General features: G+C 43.1%; 1 protein-coding gene across 4 annotated transcripts in view; it reads left to right on the top strand.

Annotated features, from left to right (window-relative positions):
• The window catches only part of robo1 (roundabout, axon guidance receptor, homolog 1 (Drosophila)), a 265,137-nt gene that overhangs the window by 119,268 nt on the left and 120,703 nt on the right, over positions 1-25,166 (top strand). For 3 of the 4 annotated variants that reach the window (XM_074678930.1, XM_074678933.1, XM_074678931.1), the window contains one exon: positions 24,331-24,657. In XM_074678930.1, coding sequence (XP_074535031.1) covers positions 24,331-24,657 — 327 coding nt within the window. Of the gene's footprint in view, positions 1-4,759; positions 5,639-24,330; positions 24,658-25,166 lie in introns of those variants that run through there. The other variant, XM_074678932.1, reaches the window with a different exon arrangement.

The raw sequence follows: 25,166 nt of genomic DNA, 5'->3' as shown, positions 1-25,166 counted from the left end.
AGCTCATTCTGCCTCATGTTTTCATGTTTATCTCTTCAAAACAGCTTGGAGACCTGGTGCCCAATGCCAGCTCAGGAGGACTACAAATTCGAAATGCTGTCTTATAAAAAGAAAAGCAGCACAATGAATAAATAAACGGATGGCTCCTCAAGGACAGGACATGGATGATAAAAGCTGGAGTGAATGTGAGGCGAGTGAGCTACGCTAACCATCCAGCTTGAGCGCCTGTGAAAGGAACTCAAACATGGTGTACCTGAACCTGCCACATTCTGTCCAAGGTGACTCCAAGCTGCAACTTTGAAAAGTTTCTGTTTACTTGCAGACATATTCAGGAGGGAAAACTTCAGCCTGTGGAGTGTGGAATCCAGAAATGAAATGCAGTCTTCTAAGGATGGAAAAGTGCTCTTTTTCGGTCCATTGGGGAGCAAGTTTTTGTTGCTTCTCCACAGGGAGTGTCTTTTCTTGTAGGGGAAAGGTTTTGTTTTATGCCATCTTGTTTGGTGCACTGGTGAGATGGGAATGAAAGCCATTAAATAGTCTTAGTCGGGGGAAAAAAAGGGAATGTGGCCTCCTTTGCTTTCCCTCGCCTGCGTGTCACCCCGTCACCTCTATGCCGAGGGGGCCTGAGTTTTGTGAGGAGTCCAACGCGCTTGAAAAGGGGGACTCAGCATGACATCTACAGGATCCCCCGTCCTGCTGCATACACAGAAACATCATAAGAAAGGCTAGATGGTCCACAAACTCCTTTTGAATGTTAAAAAGAGAATTATCAGAGTCTAAGAAAGGCCGGGAAGATGAGAGACAGTCTCTCCATTGAGTGGTTAGATGGTGAGATGGAGAGGGGAGTGAACTTCAGCATGCATATTGTTTACAGAGTTGCCCTCATTAAGATCCCATCGTACTCTGGGGGGAAACATTGTCACTGGATTTAGGAGAGCAGCCAAGCCTGCAGGGGTTTATGTATTTGGCAGATCTCAAGGGAAGCAACATGAAGGATACTTGGTGGGAAGTGCGGCTATGTTTGCGGTTTGTTGCTGTTTCTCAAGAGGAGCTTTTGGTCGGATTTTAATTATTTTCCTATTTTGAAGGGGGCACCAACCTGCAGCAGCTGAACTAGCTGCTTTTTATGAAAGCTGAAGGCCCATCCTGCAGCCTGTCTATCCACAAACATCACCATGCAGACGCTGTGTTTGCTGGTGGTGCTGTTTGCAATGCTGGTCATGCTGGGAGTACCGAAAAACCACCATAAGGCTCCACACGGTTCCCATCGTGTCACTGGGCCACAGAAATCTCTCTGGTGCAAACGGATGGCAAATAATTTTCACCAAAGCCTCCAGACTTTGAGGCACTCCCACAACAAACCACATAAATGCAGCCCTGGTTCTCACAGTGAGTACAAAAAGTGTTGTATTACACCGCTGACGTCCACAATATGATGGCTCATCAAATCTTTGACAACATTCGAGCTGTTTTGGTTCTTCTCAGCAGTTGCTAAAAGCCTCAGGGCTCTCTAAAATCTGGGATGGGAAAGTTTTAATCCTTCTGTACCTTTTTTTTTTTTCAAAGTTGTTTCATGTGAAGCGATTTGGCCATGGTGTCAAAAGCTCTTTTCTGTATCTGCTGCCATCACAAGCTTTGACATTGTGTCAGTTTTCTTGCCTCAGCTGGTCTGATCGAGGTTACGAGGGACAGGAGAGGGAGAGGACTGAGTGCTTCCCGGCTTCACTATTTTCTTTTTTTTTTGGCAGAAGTGGAAAAAGGTTGAAACCAAACCTGAGAATGGAACACTTCAAAACAACATTGAACCATGAAAATGAAGTTTGAGTGAGTCTGTATCTGTTAAATTTAATAATAGAAAATGCTGATGGAAGTTTGTTTTCCCTACTTAAAGGGGCTGAGAGGAGTTTGAAAATGATCTTGAAAAAGTCCCTTCTAGATATATACCTGATTGTAATCCACACTTTAAAATGAGATTATCAGCGCCAATAGTGCTGGTCACAGGTTATTTTAAATTCTTACCACTTAGCTCCCAGTTCGGGTTGACCAGGATTGGATTGATTTACAGCGCGTCTTGGTCTCCATGACAACACGCCGGCTGATGAAGTTTAGTTAAGAGAAGAGATAAAGTACAGAGATTCGTGTTTTTCTCTGCTGATTATGATTTGGTGGTGGAGACAGGAGCCTAACTGTCAGACAGAAAAAGGACAGAGGAGCAGAAAAAAGCTAAACAGGAGAGTGATACAGCCCGAGCTAAAGGCTAATTAGCTTTTAGCTTGGGCTTTACCACTCAATAACATAGGGGCTAAGCTGTTTGATAATGTCCATTCCAACCCACATGCAGCAGTTATTCTGCAGTGGTCTGTTCAAACTTGAGAGTCTATCAATAAAATGAAGAGTGAGGTTATGTTAGTTCTGCTTGGTAGATGACTGGCAGGACATAGCTAACCAGGATTAACTAACGTTACTCATTACAGACATGTCTTAGAGCACCACACTGCCATCTGCGCTAAATATAAATGGCTACTAAACCACTAACAAACTGACAGTGTTTACTTGTTGTCATGTTAGACTACAGATACAGATATGTCAGAGCCGGGCTGTCAATGTCGCTACAAATAGCTGGCTGCTACAACATTTGCTTATAGTCACGTTTCAAACAGTATTGCGACGTAACTGTATGGATAAATACCTTACCTCGGTGCGTGGTATCCAGTAAAAAGTTGTCTTGAACAAAGAAATTTTGTTTCGATCCAATCTCCATTTAATTCAAAAACAAACACACACCTCACTAAAAGTAATTTACGACAGTGTGCAAAGACTCTGGGCCACAAGGTGGTGAGGGTTAGCAACCCAAACAGATCCTCCTTATAGCATTTTCAAGATCACATTTTTTCTTTTATTCTTTTTTTCTTTCCCAAATGACATCATCATGTCTGTTTTGTACACTTCTTTTTTAGCTCTCCTCCCCGCTTCCTGTTGGGTCTGAGAACAGCCTTAGCCGATAATGGTTCCTGTGTCACACGCCTTTGCTGGCTGCTGGCCGGAGGAGGCTTTAGTGTTGGATAGGTGATGTTAAGCCGAATGGTCTCTTTGCAGATCCAGAGCTGTAAAAGCTGTTAGAGAAACAGGACACATGAGAGCAGAGAGGGAATGGAGTGTGCAAGGCTGTAGTATAATACACACATGCATGAATGAGAAACAATAACATGTTGGAGGTGAGAGACGTGAGCGTGTCTGTCATGTAGCGCACAGGATCGTGCTCCATGTCTTAAAGAAACATGGTTTAAAGTTGAATGAATGGGTCTCATTCATGCTGAATGAGTTTGTTGTCTGTTTTGCTTTAGTGTGAGGTCATTTTTAAAGGAACAGACTGTAACTTTTAATAAGATTGGTAATGTTCTTTGTGTGTGTGTGTGTGGGAGATTGTTCAGGATTTTGATGACTAACTTTTTAATGACCCTGTTGGAATTAATGTGCATTTTTGATGTGCATTGTGCTAAATTGAGCAGCTGTCGTGGAATTATAAATAAGGCAATTCATAGAGAGCTCAATTTTTCAAGAGTCTGTCTTCACTCTGTCTTTTTCTCCACAAGTGCTTTTATTGTTCCTTCACTGGGTTGATAAAGTATGCGGATGATGTTAACGTGGGAGTCTATGTTCCGAGAAGTATCTGAAACATGACACACTTTCAGAACCACAGGGCTTTATGACTAATGTGTCACCAGACTCTGTAAGGCTGGCATATCACATGGGGAAAACAGGTCTCAGTGCTGGCAGGCTCCACTGGAGGGCGCTGTTGGGTAAAAAATGTACCTAACATGGAGGCTTTGAGCTGAGCTGTGGAAATGTAAATCTTTGATTCCTTCTTTTTTGGTCATTCATGCCTCCCCCACCACAGTGTGGGTATGCAAAGCAAGGTAACTCTGCACAGTTAGGAGATACATGTTCTAGATATTATTGAAGTTCTCTGAGGCTGAAGTCTGGATGACTCAGAGGTTCAAAGGAGGATACAGAGATCACACCAGAGTGGAGAAAAACTGAGTTCACTGAGCTGAAAATAAGATGAGAAACACATTTTTCTGGGAGAGTCCTTAGTTTATATCACACTGGTGGAAAATTTGACATTAGGGCAAAGGATCACGAGATAAATAACTGAAGCAGTTTTTAATTATCTGTACTCAGAGAGAAGTGATGTACATAAACTCTGCTCTCTGGGCTTATCTCTGTAGAAACTTCATGAATGGAGTTTTCGTCCAAACAAAGGTCTGAATGAAAGCTGTTGGTGTGAGTTTTCTTTGAGAGAAAAAAGTTTTCAACAAAAATAGAAAAGCAGCCCAAGCTTTTTTGTCAGTTTGATGTCAAACATTTTTATACTGTATATCATCTAAGAAGGATAAAAATATCTTTTAGAACTAATCCTGCCAGTGATATTGTAAAATTAATGGACTACAAAACCACACGAGACAAAACAAAAGCTTACAGTCGGCTGTGTTGGAACCATTATATAATAACTACTGAGATTCAAAAACACACTGCTAAGTCCCTTCAGGAATATTAGTGGAAGAGGATTATACATGTGTTAGCAGTCATAAACCGCAAAAAGAATAAAAACAACATGTCCGGATAGTTTTACAAGCTTTCTCTTATTATTGGACAAAGTGAAAGAAAACAGCAGCCTGCCAGTCCGTGCGCTGTGAAGCTGCGTAACAGCGATCCAGGCGGGAAGAGGTTAAATTTCTTCTCTGGGAAACATTGTCGGGTCTATGGAGGGGGTAGAAAGGCGCATACCAATTGACGAGCCATTCCGCTTTTCCTTGAATGAAATGCTGTGAATATGAATCCGCGTTTGCCCCCTCGCGCCTGAGCTCAGGGGTCTGCTGCGCACGAGGATCCGTTGGAGTTTGCAGCGGAGGAGAAACTCGGGGGGAAAGTGATGGAAAAGTTGCTGTGATCCCGCGTGTGGATCTGGTGGATGAGGGAGGACAGCACTAACTCGCAAAGTTTCCGATCTCGAGTGACAGATTCAGAGCTGGACTGAAATAATGTGACTGCAAGGACAGAGCCTTTACGCGTGGACTACAGCGACAGCTGGCGTTATTTTACACACCTTTAACTCAACTTTCGGTTTCAGTGGATTTATTATTTTGTCCTTTTTGACGCACAAAGGAACTAAATGAATTGAATGAGGTCGTTTGACTGGCCGAGCGCACGGCAGAGACGGGATGATTTGAAGAAGGGATAGATCTCCTTTCCTCTGCTCCGTTTGTCTTTCACAGTTTTGACACATTTCTTCATTCAGTTCCGCTGAAACGGAGCATGTGCTGAAATTTCCTTCAATATTTATAGAATTTCTCGGATCATTTTCTTCACAAAGACGCCAAAAAAGCTCTCGAATAACCGCGCTTGGGCTGCTTTGGTGTTTAATTTTTACAAACTAAAATCTGGATTTTTATTGTTCAAACTCTGGATTCTGAGCTTTTTTTTTTTCCCACAGTTTGACATGAAGGAGCGGATCCCTCAGTTTCTTTGTGAATAATTTGGATTACACTCTAACATTTCTCATAAGAGAGACGCTGAATGATGTCTCCAACTTCTATTGGATTTGTAATTCTGTTAGGATTACTCCATGTGTGCTCAGGTAAGTTAGTGACATTAATCCAAAGTTGTTTGCTTATTTTTTTAATACTCTCTGGAGGCTTAAAAGTTAATTCTTAAAAGAAAATGATAGAGGACAAGGAAAAACATGTGTCTCTTTGGTTTAATGTGAAGCTGAAGCTTTATTTTAACAAACTGTAAGACTGAAACAGCTTATTTTAACATAGCTCCAGTGTGAAAAAGGAACAGAATGCTCTCTAAGTGAAAAATGGTGGCTGCAGGGCAAATGTTGACTCAAACTTTCCCAGCCTGGAGAACAGACGTTTTGAACATTGGACTCTTGTGAAACTGTGAGAGTTTCTCAGGCCTCAGTTTCATCTGTGGTGTATTTCCAGTTCCATGCATTGAATTAAAGAAGGTAGCACTCTGCTACACAGGAGTAACATTTTCTCCATTGACCAAGGACTCTCGGGGTAAAGAGGGTAGAGTCTAACTTTGAATAGCTGAGCACACATAAAGTCACATATAAAGTGGTGCAGCCATGTGGGATGTGTGCAGAGAGCAGTTATCATCCTTCATACAGACAGCACAAACCCCTGTGGAGAGCATGTTTCCATGTATGCTGTGATACTGGCCATGCATGACTCTTATTGCTGAGTACAACGTTTTCTTTTGTTATGAAAATCTGCAGCATTGTAGAGGACAGGGGTTGTTGTTTTTTTCTACTGTCTCTCTGTTTGTCGTGTGTAAACACAGATTCATTATTTTTATGTGGAGCTCCTGCAGCTTCACTCTTTGTCTTCTTGGTTCTTCCTCCTCACTGTCACATGGAAGTCTTTTTAGAGCCTCTGGACCATGATAGCTGGAGTTTTCCAGGTCACTTGTGTCTGTTATGAGGAAGTAAATGTCCTCTCCCTATTATCAGACATTAAGGAAACGTGCATTATGAGTGGGAGCTACTGGGGCATTTTACACAAAGAGAAACGTGTACAAAAAGTAGGGTTAAGGACAAAACATGTAAAATGTGAGGGTCATTTTCCTCTCTGTTAAAAGCCTGAACACTCCTTTACAATTATCTGTAAGTGATGGTGTAACTGTTTACAAGTTGAAACCTGAAAAGCCATTTAGGCGTACTGGTTCAGACTTTTAGTCTGCGTCCACATGTCACAAAAAGTGAATGAAAACACAAATGTTTGGACCCAATGACGCTCACACTGAAAAATCTTCGCTTGAGTCAGCTTCTTTCATAGAGTATCAAATATTGTTCCTGCTTCCTGCTTGGTTTCCCGAATCAGGTCTTTGTTTTCACATATTTAGCACTCTAAGGAAATCTCGTGAACACCTCAGCCGTTTCAGGAAACACCGTCTAACACCTAAACAGGAAGCAGGGTCAGAGGTCAGCGTTCAGAGCTATAGGTGGTGGCTCCATGTGCTCCACCTTCAGCCGGATCCAGAGCCTGGACTGAGTCCTCTAATGGTCCTGTCCTGTGAGAAAAACCTTCAGACACCCTGGTTTCCAATTACACCTCGCTGTGGGGATGTTTTCTGGGGAGAGGCGTGAGAAACCAGGCCTGCTAATAGAGATGACCAGACAGCAGATACTCAAAGGATTGCTTTTGGATTAGACGCTAGTGTCAGGAAAATTGGATTACACGCCACTTTGCCAGGAGAAGATTTCATATTTGCAGCTAATTGGAGGGTTAACAGCTTCATTCCTACGTAGTGAGGGTATCCAATCCTTTTAGTTAACTCTTGAAGCTGTTTGGTGGATAAAATCAAAACTCTTTCACATTGCTGGGCTGCTTGTAAGAAAGTATACCCATATGTGTGAAATTGAAGAAGAGATGAGATGACCTTTGGCCTCGTGGAGCTGGTGCTGACTTGCTTATTGCTGCCCTGCTCTGTCTGAAGGTTGTAAATTGATACCTCCATCTATCAAGTCTGGCCCTGTTATCAGACGATCTGTCCTCTTGCTATACACTAAATGGCTGTTATCTCTGCTCCAAGTGCTCGTCAGACCTTTTACTCACCTCAGAGGGACCATTCAGATGGGGGCGAGAGGTGGCACGCTCAAAACGAGACACTAAGTTGTGTTGAGAAGATGAGAACATTAGAAATTAATTGGCAGTTTGGAGGCAAATTTTGAAGACTGAAACCTAGTGTTGAGGACTCCGAAAAGAAGTCTGACACTAATGCTGGCCCTGGGTGCCGTGCCCTTGTAATCAGCTTCGGGTTTCAGCAGCACCCAGCCTTCAAGGTCCTGACAAATTGACTCGTAAGTGCTGATAAATTGCAGAGCCCTTCCACCTCCTACATCATGGCGGTATGACAGCACACAGCGGGCTGCGGGGCCAATTAATGACCAGAGAGCACAGGTGAGACCCATCTCTGTCTCACTGTCTGCTCTCGATTATCCTCCAAAGCCCGGAGAACTCACTTATTACACTCAGCCTCTCCTCTTTATCATCTCCTACAACTTTTCAATTTGCGCAATAGTGTTCTGGTGTTTCAAAATCAGCCAGTCATTGTAATTTTGTGAAAAAGAAGCGGTTAGTGTTTTCTCTCTGAGGCAGACAGCATCTTGAGAAGCTCAGCAGGGGTGAGTGTCTTCCCTTGAGTAAAGAAATCTCACACCTGTGCGAGGTGACAGTGTCCACTAAGCTGTATCTCTATAACTTCCACTAATGCACATTAATCTGATCCTAATCCAAATCAAGCAGGATTTTACACCCTAAGATCCAGGATTAGGCTGACTTTGGCTTAGCAGAGCCGTACGGAGGAATGCGGGAGGGCAGGCCGTGTCCTCTTCCTGCTCATGAGAACTCGCCGCTAAGTCATTAATGAGTGTCTATATAAACATTTCAAAGCAGTTTGTTTGAGGGCTGATAATTAGGCGGTGACTCTTAATGATCTGCTTTCCCCCAACTGCTCTTCTTTTAATGACCCAAAAGCTCTGCTTAATTGGATTAATTAACAAATCCATCTGACGTCAATAGTTTGTAATTTGCCATGGCTGTGGCTCCACTGATACGCCGTCTGCACTTAGAATCAGAGGATTTAGATAATTTAGTAAAACCAGGAGTACATCCCATTGCCCTCTGTTTCAACCTCTGGAAATTCCTCAGGAATTAAGCACAATGTATCACCAGCTTAAGTCCAGACAGCTAGAACTGAGAGCAGTTCGACTCACAGCTTTCTGATAAAGTTGTTATGACTTATTTAGCACGTATCACTTTGTCTGTCACGTTTTTCGTCAGTGTAAGCTGTAAAAACCAACAGCCAGACAGAGTTAAGCTGTCCACACTAAGAATACTCCACGACATAACTTCATATGAGCTTTTAGTCTGGAGCTGGCTGATACTGGGAGGCAGCAGGCATGTTCAGGATATGACAATCACGGGACAGACAGAGAGTGATAAATGTGTCTTTTTTCCAACAGTTGACGTAAGGGACGAATGTTTCGCTACTCTGTTCCAGAAGTTGGGTATGGAGTGTTCGGGAAAGATTTCCATTTTCATATTTATTAACTTTATTTATAAAACGCTTCTGAAAATTTTCAGAAACACAAATGGCCAAACATTTCACCTTGACCCTACCCAGATACTTTTCTGACGACTCTGCTGTTAAAGAGGGGGTATGTGCTTTCCCATGTTTAAAACATGGACATACAATAACAATGCTGACTTTTCATACTATAAATACAAAGATTCTAAAACTTCTACATATTCATATGTTTTAGAAATCCCTGAATCTGTCTGTAAACTTTTCAAAACCCTACGTTCTATAAATAGCACAAAACTTGCTGAAATGAGGTCATCTCATAACTGTTTCAGTACACTTTGGAGTAATGGGGCTCACACACCAAGAGCTACCTCTTACAGGCATCCACAGTGCTGACCAATCAGAAGGAAGGGGGTTTGTGAAGCAGGGAGCCTTAAAGAGAAAGCAGCTAAAATGAAAGCTGGCATAAGGGTTTTCTAAAACACTAATGTGAGGAAAACAGGGATTTTTTTGGCAGTATAACATGTAAAACTATTAGAGGGGAACCAGAAGGACATTTTTAAGGCCTAAAAAAGCACAATACCTCCTCTTTAAACACCCACATGGAGTCGAGTTAGGCCCATTCTTAAGCAGCATGGAGAAGTCTGGATATTTCAAGGGGCATTGTCGTTAATGTCATGAGACTGGTGTGAGATCTTTATGTACGTACTGAAGTGGAATCATTCGGTGGTTCCTCTCATTAAATGACACAAAGCTTCCAAGTACTTTCAGCATTGATATCAATCTTTATCTTGGATTTTTTGTTCACAGCAATACAACATCATCATTTTTGTGTCATGTCATATCCTGCCCTCTGAGACCCTCATCTTCACGCTGGGATATGTGTGAATAAGCAACTTTGTAAAATTTCCAGGGCAGACTGTCCTGATATTTTTATGAACATTCATGAAAATGCTATGGACAGCTGAAAAGAGAGGATGTTTGGGGATGAGAAGCACAGGGAGGATAACATGATGCGAGGGGTTGTTTTTGAGGACTGGAGCAATGGTACACTCTAACAACCAAGTTTAAGCAATGCTTCTTTGCATGTTTACTTCGCCCTACTTCAGCATGAATTAGCTTTCCCATTACCCCTGATAAAGATGTGAGCAAGACGGAAAGACAAGTGAGTGGGGGTGGATGTGTATGTTTGTGTATGTATGTGCAGGGTGGCAAAAGAGGGCTTAAGGAATCTCTTCATCCTCTTACCCATCCCCCGCTTTCTGTGTTTTGTTTTGTTTTGTTTTGGCCCAATTTTTAAGACTTGCCTTTTTAGTGGCTGGTCAGCACAGCGAACCTCTCTTGAATAAAGCAGGAAAAATGGGGATGGGGAGGCCGCATTGTGTCGCCTTAACTGGCCGATTGTGAGGCGTGGAGGAGGGGAAGGGAATGCTTCATGAGGGGCTGAGGAGTGTGGTAGGGAAGGAGGTGGGGAGTGCAGCAGCTACACAAAGGCAACCCCGGGGTGTGGAAGGAAGGGGGTGGATGAAGGAGGGAGGACGGAGCAGTCAAACATACCATGATACTCCAGCTCGGGGAGAACCCTTGATCTGGCTGTGCTCACATTGCATATTCTCTCTGGTCCCTCATGGCACAGAAAGTGCTGATTGGGGTTGCAGTGGTGGTGGAAAAACTGTGAGGCAAGGACACTTCTCTTTTAAAGGTGGACATCTGGGGAGAGGAGAGGTGAGGTTTCTTGTTAAAAGTGCTGAGTGCATAAATGATCTCCAGTCTGGCATCCAGCGCTTGGTTTGGTGAAGGATAACCCACATCCCTCATGTATCTAATTCTGCGTGCTCAGGAACTCCCAGAAGGCTTTGCTCTGGGCCTGGAGTTAGCCACAGTGGAGAAGCATGGGGAGCTTTCTCTTATACATTTTAAAAAAGCCTGAGACCTCCCTTCCTTTCATTTTCTCCACTGGGGGAGACTGAGGAGGTGGTATTGAGGACAGCCTTTCCCCCTAGCCTCCTTCTTTTCTTCCTCCTCCCTGAGCTCAGGCCTCCTCCCGGCCTCTGTGACCATTCTATTAGCCCCTTTCTGCAAGGCCTGGATACACTTTTGAAATGCTAAACCTCCCTTTTGGTTATAACTGACAGGGGAAAATACCATTAAGGAGTCTGAGAGGAAGAGATTGAATTAGCAGTTAAAAGAGAGACTGCTAATTAGTTGATTAATGTCTTTGGTTCCTCCCCCTCTTAGCTTTAAGATTCCCTCTGCTGACAAGCTTCTCGCTACAAATCCAACAATATTCAGTTTATTCTAAACTCTGAGACGTATATTTTTTAATGAAGGCGGCACAATTAAAGCTCAGACAGATTCATGTTCAGAAGCTAATCTTAAATCGAGCTGTATCAGCACCAGTTCCCGAGGGCTAATTCTGTCGCACAAAGGCGGTGATAAAAGTCGAAGGGAGCGCCAGAAAACATAATTAATGAGAAGGTGACCCTGAAATTCTCAAGTAAGACTGCTTTTAGAGCTGCTTTCACCATTCGGCTGTAACCATGGTGAAGAGGACTCAAATAGATGTGTGAATTTTTCGACATGTAAACACACTGTCGCTCAAAGTCTGTGGATTAAGTCTAATCCTGACTTCCTACTTTCTGAGAGTTGGTGATGTTTTTCTTGAATCTTATGTCACTATTGAAAGGAACAAAATCCCAAACACTTTCTCCCTTATTTTTTTCGCTGTAGATAAAGTGCGCTATGCTTCTTTGGGTTGTCAAAAGAAGTCCCAACATATTCCAAACTCCTAAACAAGACCCACACAAGAGTGTTTGACTTCTGCTCAAAGCCGCTGTATTTTCACCTTCTCAAAAAGCTTTTAGAGTATACTTTCCTATTCTGAAGGCGCTGTTTATCAGCCCTCTCTTTCTCTATTCCAGCAGCCTTCCACTTTACAATCTCTCTCTACCTCCCACATCCCGTCTGTGCTTGTACAATGAAAGCTCTAATTGAATAACAATCGCCGTCACCGGCTGAGAGACAGGTTCTTCAGGCTTTAAGCGCTGGATTGCATTTTTTGCCCTTGGCTGTGTGTCTGTCACCGAGTCTTAATCGGAAGCTTCGTAGTTCAAACTATCAAACGTGTGCTTTAGGTTTCAAGCCTCACCTCTGTTTCCCTATATGCACTCGGCAGTGTGTGTTTTTTATGGCTCAGGAGACACTGAAAAAAAGATGTGAAGGTGCTTTCTGAGAAACACCGGCCTGCTTGACGGTTGTGATTCTTTCCAACATTCAGCGCTGACAGGCGGTGTTTATCCCGTCTCATTACGTCCTCTAATCAGAGCACACATTCAATTCTATCCCCACCTCTGCTGGATGCTCTAATGATTATGATGGGGCTGCTTTCGACATATTGAAGAGTATTTAGCCTTCTTTTTCTGGGAATGAGAGCTTGAATAATTCAGAATGTTTACTTTGAGTGGAGAATGTTCCTCCTGTTTTTTCAACGTGCTCATCATCCAGAAATTTACAGCACACTTTGGCTTCGGTTTTGCACTCGTGATCTCTCAAAATGTTTTTGTATGACGGGGCAGGCTACACCCATTTAGATAGATACTAATAAAACTTAAATGATGGATTTAAAGGCCCATAAAGTATCGTTGAAAGAACCTTTATTAGCTGCTTCTCTGATGATCAGTTTTTACAGCCGCTGGAAACTCCAAAGAACTTTCTCAATATGAAACTTAGGCTCATTGCAGTTAGCTCCCAGAAGTATGCAAAACTAGTTTTAATCAAGCATAAAGACTAATCTTTGCAGGAAGTTCCCCATCTCCTGTTTCTCTTCAAATGGGAGTATCTCAGCTAATGTTGCATGTTTGTGTAAAGCGCTAACCATGATAGCGCAGCCGCCGTGACTCATCATTTTGTAACCATGTAAAATGAAGATTTCTCTGTTGGCAGAGCTTCTTCTCGCTCCTCTGATGCAGACTCTGACCGATCAGTCATCCTCAGCTGTAGATCAAAGAGTGTCACATGCAGCCTGGCTAATGCCAGTCATGACTGGATTGTCCACACCCACACGGTCCTCAGCAATAAAACTAGCAAAATATTCTTCTTAAACAGGCTTCTTAAAAAGTCAAAGTTTGTTTTCACAACAGACTTTGGCGGATGACTCAACTTTGGTATCTTTGAATGCAGTCAAACCATTTTAAAGTTTATTTCCAAAGAAGAAATCCAGAAAATCATTATAGCATAGTGTCTGTGGAGAAGAGAGATCCTCTGTGTGGTTTTTTCCACCTCCTAAACATTTTAAAAGGCTGTTGGTGATAGGGATATTTAGTTTCTTGCATGTGTCATCACAGCTGTCTTGCAGTGATCTCCCCCCATCCCCCCGCCGTCTCCAGCTCTGGAGGAAAACAGGTTTCTTTTATGCAGGAGTATGACAGAAGTCTTACTGTCAAATGTCGGAAACTGACAGATGGGAATTAAGTTACTGGGATACATTTATGATCTGGGATAGAGCATGAAAAGCAAACAGGCTATGGTTGAATACACTGTGTACCTGGACAGTTGGTATGTGTTTTGAGGAGACGTGGTAAGTGGGTGCTGGAAAGTCGACAGACCAGCGTGCAGTTGTCTGCAGAAGGAAACTTAATTTTAATGCCAGACTGGGCACAGTCTCCCCTCTGTGGACGTCGAGAAAAAGGCTTCTTGGCACACTTGGCCCCTTCATTAATTTTGACCAAATATTTACTGTGCATCACATGGCATGCCTTACATCCCACTCTCATTTTTCCAGGCCAGGTTTGAACAGTTTGGGGCGATTTGTGTTCCATTTGGCTGGACTTGGGCCATGCCCCGCTCAGCAGGCCCGTGCTGCTGTCTCTGGGACTCTGCCATATGAGAAAACTGGCTCCACTGAGTCTTAACCTACAGTGTGCCTCTGGGAGCCACGTTTCACTTTAATAATACCTTATATCCCCAGCTACACTGCATGAACCACTCTCACATGTATGCACGCACATGCACATGCACAAGCTTTCACACATTTACAGTGCGATGCTATGTGCTCCATGCTTACCCTTTTAACCTAAAGGGTACCACAGGGGAAATGCGCCAAGTTTCTGCACTTATGGCGTTCCAGCTGTACCCTGGTCTGCATGCTGTAACTGAAGTTCCCTTTCAACAGCCAGCTGTCTGAGATTTGCTTCAGAATGTGTTTGGCCGGACATTTAGAATAGCCTACATAAGGTCAGCGGCTCCGCTCTCAGGGGCTGTAATTTAACACTGATCCAGCAGTAGGCCTGTATCAGCCGCTGCCATCAGCTAAATAACATTTAAAAAGCATTAGGTGCTTTTTGGCCGTGCCTGTCTCGATTCACTTTGGCTTCTCTACAGAGCTGCTCTTTTTCTTGGCATCCAGCCTAAATGCCATACTCCCTGTGGCTGGTCTGTGCCAGCTGAGCGTGCTGGTCCTACTTCCTCCTCCCTGCTCATCAGCCCCTCCCCTGCAGCTTACCCCAGTCCCCTCATGGCCGATTACGGGAACAGAAACACTGCAGCGAGTCCAGAGAGTCACCTTGATGGGAGGAGGCTTCGCACAATATTGTTGTGGACACAAAACTGCAGAGACAGCAGATTTCAGATTGAATTAACCAGCATTTTGTGTGCATTAACCTCCAATCACTGCATAATAAGTTTGCACCACACTACTTAAATCATCTTTAAAGTCCTTTCTTGTACCATACATTTGTTTCTCAGAATGCAAAACAAATTGACTAAAATATAAAATTAACCTCTTGAGGATTTCACATCAAGCAGCTCATGTTTGTAGAAGTGAGACCCCCACTCTCCCCTGTTGGGAAATAAATGTAGCTGCGTATTCAATTACCCTGAATTCTCCCATGCTGTTTGTTGAACGCTGCTTTGATGCATCTCTGAGACCGCACTGGTCAAACCTCATTAAAAACTGGCGATGCTGGAAAACAAAAAACAGCGTAATTGCTCGCTTGCACTCCCCAAACCTTTCCTCTTCTTCACAGCTTCTTTCTTATTATTACTTTTTCCTGTGGTCTTCACTCTGCAGATGGAATGACATCCTTGACACATGTGTTCAAGCTCTCCCTTGAGGAGCTCGTGATAGGTTTTCTTCTAAGGTCATCACTCTGAATATTCAGGGTCAACCTGAGGAGCCTCCGAGTCTACCCAAAAACAGACATGTGCATTGTGACGAGCTTGATAGATGGATACTAGACGGACTGATTCGCACACATATAGACAGACCGACTCTTTTCTTGTGTCCGTGCTGCTCCGTTCAGCCCATCTGCCTGCCTGGTCTCCAGCGCCAGTTTGACAGGCAGCTTCCTAACAAGCATTCCAGACGTTTCCAGCACAGATTTCCCTTCCTTATCTCAGTGAATGGAAACAATAAAGCATAGGAGCTGCATTCTTATCATGCAGGAATGATTTCTGCCCTCATGGCCTTCTTGCAGAGTTTGACAGTTTTTATTTGTGTCTAATGACACTCACTGGAGTAGCTTGGCATCGGGAGGAGCTATAACTCGTGCACAATTGTGTCCCCTGGGTTTTTGTTGACAATTCATTATGTTTAGTATATTTCCCTCTTGTCATGTGTCTCCACTGTTACTGCCTGCTGTTGTGTTCCTGGCATTTAATGTGAAATTCCTATGGATGTATAAACTGTAACTGGAAAGCCTTATTTGCGTTAAAAAAAATGCATCATTCTTCTTCGACTTTCCCCAAAAAGAGTTTGCAAAACGGACCAAACAAAGCTTTTCTTGTCAAACTCAGTTGACTTAGGAGGTGTTTCTCAATGCATCAGCACTCTTTTCTCATTCTTCCCATCATGCCTGGTGTTGTGCAAATGTGTCAGGCCTGGAGGAGCAGGAGTGGAAATACTGCTCCTATTGTTGCAGCCCCAGATGAGGGCCTCAGAGCAGGATGGACCCCAGCCTCCCAAAGGAGCACTCCTCTGCTGGCGCTGTCTTCCTCCTCTGCCTGCATTGCCAGGGGACAACCAGGGATGTGTTTCCCGGCTGAAATAGACAGGAGCTGGGGCTGCTGCAGGTCTTTGTTGGATCCTGATGAGCAAGTGTGATTATGCCACAGCCTGGAGCCAATGTTGGAAAGCCATGACCCGAAGGAAGGGTGGAGGGGTTCTGCTATTTTATGGTAGCCTCAGCAGATTAATTGTCTTTTATTCTGCAAAACAAACGATCCAAGACATTCCAAGACTATAACTGATGGTGGAACTTAAACATATTAAAGTCTGCATAAGAAAAAATAGATAAAACTGGAGCACATGGTGCATTTGACAGGTTATTAGTCTAAATTTAACCCATGACACATTCTCTTCAGCTCCTCCACACATGCAGTGCACTCCTGAAAATGTAGCCAGCATTGTCTGAGGGGTTTTTGCTGCAAGAATTTTGAGTAAACTGATTTCTGATTTCAGTGATGATCTGTGGCTTCGAGGTTCATTTGTGAAAGGAAGAAGCAGAGAGTTTGAGCTCTTGAAAGTCCTGCAAGTTTCTGCAAGATGATAGAAGTTTAAGTACAAAAAAAGTCTTCTGTATTTTTCTGTGACTGTGGGATATTTGGAAAAACTTTGATGAATACTTATCACCTCCGCCAAGGAGGTTATATGTTTGGGAGAGTTTGTCTGCCTGTTTGTCTGTAAACGGCATAACTCAAAAAGTAACAAACGAATCTTGATAAAATTTTCAGGAAATGTTCAAAATGGGATAAAGAAGAAGTTATACAATTTTGGAAGTGATCCAGAACACTGTCTGGATCCAGGATTTTTTTAAAAGGATTCTTTATCATTGTGAGATAGGGCCGTTTTCACCCTGTGTCTGTATAACTCCACGATAAATGGTCGGATTGCTTTGCAAAACAATACAAGACAAGGTCACCAAAAGTTGACAGATGTAAACGTATGATCCAGATCCTGGAAATATTCTGGATACTAAGATCTGGAATATGAAATATGTACTGGGTCATCAAAATTGTCAACACTGCCAGGTAACAAATTATCGTACAAACCTGCAACTAACACCAAATTGTAGCAGACAGTCTGCTGAAAGGGGGTATAACATTAAAGTCAGACTAAAGTGTTGCACGACAATCACAATATGCTTGGTGGAGGTCTGCATGCTCTGTGTGCTTTTCTAGTTGATGCTGTGATACTTGTTAAATTTTGTAAAAAAGTTAAGATTTAAAAAAAAAATTGAATGCCCTGTGGTCAATGGGTGCACGTATGTAATATCAGATGGATGATCGAGAGGGCTCATGGGAAATAAGATCTGATGCAAGTTTTTCTTTTTGCGGGAGGCTGCAAAAAAGTGTTGCAGGGATTGTTTTAGTTATTTTCCTTTATCTCTTACATAACAACCAATGTGATACCTGCAGCCCCATCCACCCATCCACCCATCCACCGTATTCATTACCTTTTGTTGAAATGAAATGAAAAATATGACAGAATAAGCTATGTTCAAGCCTTTAAGAGTTACCACAGCCTCCAGATATTTCCTGATTACTTCCTTGACCTTGTTTAGTGTCTAGCATAACAAAGAAGCTTTGTTTCATGTTTACATTTCAGTCTGCAGAAGCTGTATTTCACTGGAACATCAATAGAAGCTTTGTGATCATCTGCGAGAATCTAGACTTTATTGAGTTTACGTAACAACAAATAGAGCCAAACAATCAAACAGTGTCATGTTGAGTTGCAGTGTTGTGTATAAACTCTCAGGTAGTGTGTTTCACATCTGCTTTGATTAAAAGAGCACAGATTTGGACGCTTGTGGAAAGTGATATCTTTTCTCAAGCGCTGCCGTGGTATGAGCGGGGTAACCTTAACCTGTTCTGTTTGCTAAACGGAGACAAAGAGATGAGAAAAGAAGGAGGCTATAAAGATATCCATCACCCCTCCTCCGAAACCCCACCTCTGTTCCCCATACACACACACTAACGCGTACACACAGGGCTCTAATCCTGCCTCTTAGGAGTGTAAGGGATATCCTTGTGTAGCATTAAAAACCAGTCCAATCTGATGCAACTGGCAAAGTCATTCAAGCGGCACATTCCAGGGTGGGATCCTGATGTGGAAATGGTACGAGATTCAGTTTCACTTTCCTGTTAATGTCATCTGATCAGCAGGGGTACGCTGCCTCGCCTTTTCTCTTCGTTTCCGTCTCTGCCTCTTATCTTTGCCCTCTCTCTTGGTTATCGTCTCTAATTCAGCAGAGAAGGGTGCCTTTTCTGTGGCCCTCAGTCATTCAGAGGCAGGCACTGTCCCAGAGAAGGCGTGTCTTCAACCTCCAGGGACACGCCCTCTGCTCTTATCTCAGCCATAAATCCCTTTTAAGTCCCCTAATCACAGATTAATGGGACTGGAGATAGGGAGTGCCCTACTGTGCTCAGCCTTCCTTATCACAGACCCATATTCCACGTCTCTGCCGACGCTCATCTGGACATCTGATATGCAGAATGATGATACGGCTCGGCCTCCTGCAACACCTCTCGATTTTAGCATCTGTGTTTATGAGATTCTGAGACCTTGATTTTTATGAGGGAAATAAAATCTTAGTGTTAGATTGCTCATATAATCACACGCGCTTCAGGCTGGGATCTTTGTTCTACTGGACTGAATGACCCCGTGTTGTAGATTTGTGTTCCATACTGTATCTAAATCAACCTCGCTGCCCCTCTCCCCTGTGATTTCTCTGGGGTAAAGGGCAGCTGGCTGACTCCTTTCTGCCTACTCATGCTCTGCCAAGATAGGAAGCATGGAGAAGAGTTGTAAAAGACTTAAGCAGAACTCACTGGATTCAATCTTTCGCTTGGTGACTGTTTTTTGTCTGATTTATGAATGCCTTCCGATGATGAGTGATTAAAATTCAGCTCAGATGATGTAGCCTGTGGGGGTACACCATATTTTAATTGCAAAGTGCAAACATGTACTGTTTTAGGGATGACCCCAGCTCTGATAAAGCCGACCCTGTCTGGATTTTACTTGTCCTGAGGCTGCTCAGAGTCAAGTTTCTGTCTCAAGGCTCATTCTCTATGATTTTGAGTTTTTAGATGAGGGCTTCCTTATCAAAACGGGGTTCAGAGATTTGATGCATTGTCTTTTAGAGACTGTCTTTGCTGGAGGTGCAAACAGACTGACAACTGTTTCATCCTAACAGGTCCAGACTAGTTTGGTTTACCTTTAATCTACGCATCTATTTACTGTAAAACATTTTCATAAACTGTACCATGAAATTGCACAAGTTTAGTTCAGTTCTTGCAGAACCATGCACAGGGTCTGCTGTTATAAATGCTGCTGGATATAAATGGTTCCTAAATGTTTTTTTTTTGGTTTTATATGCATTAGAAACGACTATTTCAGTAATGCAAAGCAGCAGATCACCATGGGTTGATCATTTGATTTATTATTCAGGTTTTCCTTAGCCTCCCTGAATCTGATCCACTCCAAAAATCAGCAGTTGATTCTCTTCAATGGCTCATTTTTCATATTTTGCATGCATAGCTTGCCCTTTTTATCAGATTGAGAAACGCAGGCATATCTCTTGAAATATAGATTAACATCCACTCATGTTGCAGGGTTTAGCCTGAAGACACTGAGGGATCAATATGAAGCTGGTAGCTGAAATGTTAATATACATCATATACCCTGTAACGGACAGAAGGATGACCTTGGATTTTGAGAACCATCACAAATCTCTTCATTATGCCCTGTCTATCAATTATAGTCAGGGGGAAGGAGCTGGGGTAGTGGAGTGGGCACAAACCCCAGTGGTCTTCATGAATGCTTAAAGACACTGTGCATGTAGGGGTCAGTGTCTGGGTCTGGACCCTTGTGGTGGCTGCACGATTAGATCCGGGGCTGTTAAATTTCTGTTATTGTTGTTGCTTTTGGACTCTTGTGGTTTGTTGCTCATTACTGAGATTGCTTTTAGCACTCAGAGAAAAGACAGAGGATTGTAGGTTTTTTTAATTACCTCCTCTGCAAGCAAACGTTCCCTCAAGCTGAATTTAACTTTGTGTTTGTGTGTGCGCGTAAATGAGAGGGAAAAAAATAAAAAGCAACACGCAGAGCGCTTCGGCAAGTGAGAGGGTTAAGGGAGAAGGAGAATCTCGCCTCAGGCACCAATCGATCAGATCCTTGCAGAAGAAGTCCCAGCTTCCCTTTGGTGCGGCTGTGTATTGCATTAGCTCATCTCACATTTTCTGTCTGCAAGCGGAGAAGGAGGGGTAAGAGGGGGATAGAAAGTAGGAGAGAGGGCGGTTGAAAGCAGCAGAGGAGAAGGAAGGGCAGTGCTTTGAAATGAAGGCAGGGTTAGACGACTCAAAGAGAGGCAAGAGAGAAAACATGTACAGCTTGGTTCAGAGCAAGGGGTTCATTCTTCTGTTTTCCTCTTAGATTCAGTCTGCTGTGTTTGCTGTAGGCAGGGAAGAAGTAAAGTTGTTGGCTATCTTCTAAAAGCATGCACCTGTGGCAGGAAGCATGGGAGAGTAATCCTTTGCGCTGCCTCCGTGTTTTCCCCGTGGTGAGGGGTAATGGAGCTGAAATAACTGGGGTCACTCAAAGTGTCTTTGGGGATCAGCGCAGCAACGCATGCACACACACACACACCCACAACTTCCACACATGCACACAATGAATCCAATCAGGAACAAAGCAAACATAATAGGAGTGTGTAAGTGATACATGCCTGCACTGCTCAGAAACACACACTCTCAGAGATCACACACACAAACACTTAATAACTGCTTCATTTACTAGCGTCTGTGTAACACAATACTGTAACTCAGTGTATATTGTAGTCTGCATATTAATCCAGCAGTAATCATCTACAGCAAACAGACACTGATCAAACACTCTGCGGAGCCCTCCTCACAGCGTGCCACATCTGAATAGTTAATGGTTGCTCCAGAAAACCCCAAACTTCAGACCATTTCAAATTAGAGAGGAGCCGTCTAAATCAGGAAGGGGACGGGCAGAGGAGATAGCAGCGGAGCTCTTCAAAGTCCTCTTTAATAAAACATATTAGCCTGCCTTCTCTGGTGTAGGGCGGCAGCGGTGGTGGTGGTGCAGTTGGTGAGGTGGTAATGGGCCTGTGTGTGTGTGAACATTTTGAGGCGTGTTAGCTCCAAAGTGGCGCCCAACCCAAGGGCTGGGCCTTGTTAGCATATGGTCTGCAGTTTTACTAACTTGTGATGGGAGCAGGTTGCAAATTAGGGTTAATTAGCCTGGTTGTGGATCAGGCCAGAAAGTACAGAAATTTATTTTTTATAAACAGTATTCAGATAGCAGACTGATTCATTCATGCTGTAGGCTTTTTGTACTGCTCTCTAATTCTCCATCTGTTTTTATCGCTTGCTCAGAGATGCTTTAATCTCTCAAAAATGTAAATAGTATGATAAACAGAGCTAAAATGGTTTTGCAATTACCAGGATTCTGTGAGATTTTGTCCTATTTGTCATTTTACATCTGAACAAACAATCATCATCTGATCGGCTTTAAAGAGAACGATCTGACTCATTCTAAGTCCAATAGCAGAGAAGCTACAGCTGGTTGTGGCTTTAAATCCATTATACTCAAACTGTTATATTCCAACGTCCTAATCCCAGGATCTCATTCACTTTTCTTTATTTTTAAGAAATAATCCAACCCTTTTCCTCTTGTACCTCATAGATAGACACACAGACAGACAGACAGACTTTATTGTCTGCCCCAAAGGTGACAGTGAAAATAAAACAAGGAGATATTAACCTGCTAGCTACTGCTACTTATTGGCTTATTTTAGCAATTAGTTAGGTCCTAGGTAATGTTATTGTAAGTAGAGTTAGCGAGGAAATGGCTGAAGCTAACATCCATAGTTTTGTAAAAGTAAGAAGAAGAAAGTGAGCATTCTGGATAGCAAGTATTAGGTACAAGTGTTTACATTTCTTGTCACCCTTTCTAGCTAACAAATCTGTTGTTGAAATTTAAAGTATTGCTTTTGTCCATACAGATGTTTGTTTGGGATTTTTTGCTAAGTTTTTTTTCAAGGAGTTGTTAGCTTCAAACTTCAACTTTATTGTCCCCTGAGGGTAAATCACTTTGCAGGCAGGCAGGCAAAAAAAAAAAAAAACACAGACACACACACAAATAAGAAAACAGAAAACACAGTCACATCCAGATACCCCAATGAAATGCAAGTGCACATCCATCATAGTTTGATATTGTTTTAAAGTATGAAAGTGAAGATAAACACTCTTAACGTATTCTACTTTTAGCTAGTAAATGGTTTGAATGCTAATATTTGTTGTTACCCGAATTAGCTGGCAAATGTGCAGATGAATTTTAAAGTATGGCTTGTTTGATGTTGTTTGATGCTTACTTTGTTGTCCACAGTGATTGCAAGGAAATGGCTAAAGCTAACATCAGAGTTTGATAATGTTTTAAGCTTGATAGAAAAGGCAAACAGCTAACACTTTCTTAGCTTGTAAAGGGTTTGAATGCTAACATTTTGTTACTTGTTCTAGCAAAGAAATCTGCTGTTGGAATTTATAGTGTTCACATTGTTGGTGCAGTTCTTGGGACACTTGGTGAAATAATACCCCACATATAAACGGTTCATGTCTTGATTAGCAAGCTAATGTGCTTAGCTTCTAGTTCTTTTAGAAAAGAACTTGGCCTGTATGGCTTTTGTGCAACAGCTGTACACAGGTTGTCTCAAGTGGTTTGAGCTCACAAAAATGTAAATTGACATGAAACTTTATCCCAAAAGGAGCAGCTTAAACCAAGCCTTGATGGAAAACCAAGTGTTAGCTTAGTATTCATGATAATGTACAAGATGTATGGCCAGAGTTAACTCTTTGACACAGAATAGTTAAAAAATCCTGCCATTTCACAGATTATAGTTCAGGAATGACTTCATCATGATGTCCTTCGCTGGACCACTGCATTAATTATCCTCCACTGACCACACAACACATTTGCATTGAAGTGATTAATCTTTCCAAAGAGCTGTCACTGATTATGCTGACTTTACCCAAAAGATACAGGGAACACAAGAAGATGCTTCCTCAGCAGCGCCACATTTGTAGGGTATCAGGGGTGGGGGGTGGGTGGAGGGCACGGAAATGAGGCGGCGTGGCAAGTTCACGGGATGCTGGGTAAATTAATTGCGGGCCTCTGCCTCCAATTAGACCTGACTCTGTTTAATTGGCACTGAATGGGCTCCAAAGGCGGTATGCTGGGAGATATGGGGAGTAGGAAAGAAAAACTCTAAGTCAAACTCCAACAGACACTCACACATGCACTACAGTGTGTAGGAGCACAATGCATTCAGTCCCACCCTTCAGGAATTAACAACAAGAAGCTAATTTGCATGTAAAGCAGGATGATAGCCACAGCTGACTGGTCGGAGAGAGCAATTGTAATGGCCTGAGATAGCACTGGGGTGTTAACCCCCCTGGCACTGCTGTTGGCACAGCTTTTAGCTGCTCTGTCTTTCCCTCTTCAGTGTAATCTCTGCCTCTGCTTCTCCTTTGTCACTTGGCTATGCAGTGCATCCTTATCTTATCTTTTATCTCTTCATTTCCTTCTACCTTAAAGGTGTGTCATATTTTTGTTTACCGTTGCCTAGCCTCTTTCTTTTCCTGCTCTTTGATCCGAGAAATGACAGAGTCACATATCTGCAGCAGGGCTGAGCTTTGGTAAAGGAACTGAAACTGTTTAGGGTGACTTTGCTCTCAGATTCGGTGTTTAGTTCATGAGCAGCACCAGTGTACTTTAAAGAACAGCTCTACAGCCTTGAAATGATAATACCCATATGTGGTTGTGATATGCATATATCTACATGAAGTGTGTAGGAGTGAAGCTGCATAGGTAGAGCATTAATATTTATAAGTCAATATGGTGTGTTAGTCATTCTAACAAGTTGAGCATCGTGACCCCGGAGCTTGTCACAAACCACAAAAGTGCATAATAGGCTGACATGCTCGCCTCACAGTCAATAATTAAGACAGGAAATAAACTGGAGGTGTAACCCAAAAGAATTAGATGCTGACCCTATGTGGTGACCTCCCAAAGACGCCTCTTAGCAGGTCTTAATGATACATTCAGAGTGAGGCAGAAAAAAATAAAGTCAATGTCTATGAATGTGTGTAAATACAACTTCAATTTGAAATGTTTTAATTCCAACAGGTGAAAACTTAACTTTTCTTATTTCTTCTTAGGATCCCGTCTGCGCCAAGAGGACACCCCACCCCGGATTGTGGAGCACCCCTCTGACCTGATAGTTTCCAAAGGGGAACCTGCCACCCTCAACTGTAAAGCAGAGGGCCGGCCGACCCCAACAGTGGAGTGGTACAAGGATGGAGAGCGGGTGGAAACAGACAGGGACAATCCCCGTTCCCAGCGCATGCTACTTCCCAGCGGCTCGCTCTTCTTTCTACGCATCGTCCATGGACGACGGAGCAAACCGGACGAAGGCTCTTACGTCTGTGTTGCCCGTAACTACCTGGGAGAGGCAGTGAGTCACAATGCTTCGCTGGAAGTTGCCAGTAAGTGCGACATGTCTTCCTATTTCTTTTTTGCCTCCAGTGTGGGTGTGAATGAAAGAGTTTGGGTTGAGATGCAGCTGAATAGCAGCTCCAGTTTCCCTCTGTGTTTTGGCGCTGAATGTGTTCATTGAGTTGGATAATCTCTTAGGAGATGGGCAGGATGTGTTTGGCCCAGCGCTCTCTGTAGGCCTGCGGAGCCTTGGGGGAGAAGTGGGCTTGATCATTCCAGGGTGAGTGCCTCTCTAAAGGGCCCTTGGTAGGTGGTCAGGAGCCACAATGGGAACAAAGCCTTTTCTGTTGTGGCCCCGTTTCTGCTTTTTGTCAGAGAGATAGATATGAGCTTTTATTTCCAAAGGAATGCAATCATTGCATCTGAGTTTAGTCATCTTTTAATGAAGAGCTTGCTTACTTGTTCCATAAAAGTTTCAGAGTTTCTTTTATTGGCTGTTACACTCGTACAGTGGCAGTCTACTTTGATGTAAAGTGGGTTTAAGCATCTCCAGGGTCAT

Source organism: Halichoeres trimaculatus, unplaced genomic scaffold (genome assembly GCF_033239565.1).
Source record: "Halichoeres trimaculatus isolate MK-OKI-2021-1 unplaced genomic scaffold, fHalTri1.1 fHalTri1_scaffold_9, whole genome shotgun sequence".
NCBI lineage: Eukaryota > Metazoa > Chordata > Actinopteri > Labriformes > Labridae > Halichoeres > Halichoeres trimaculatus.
This window is presented reverse-complemented; position numbering and strand designations above follow the sequence as displayed.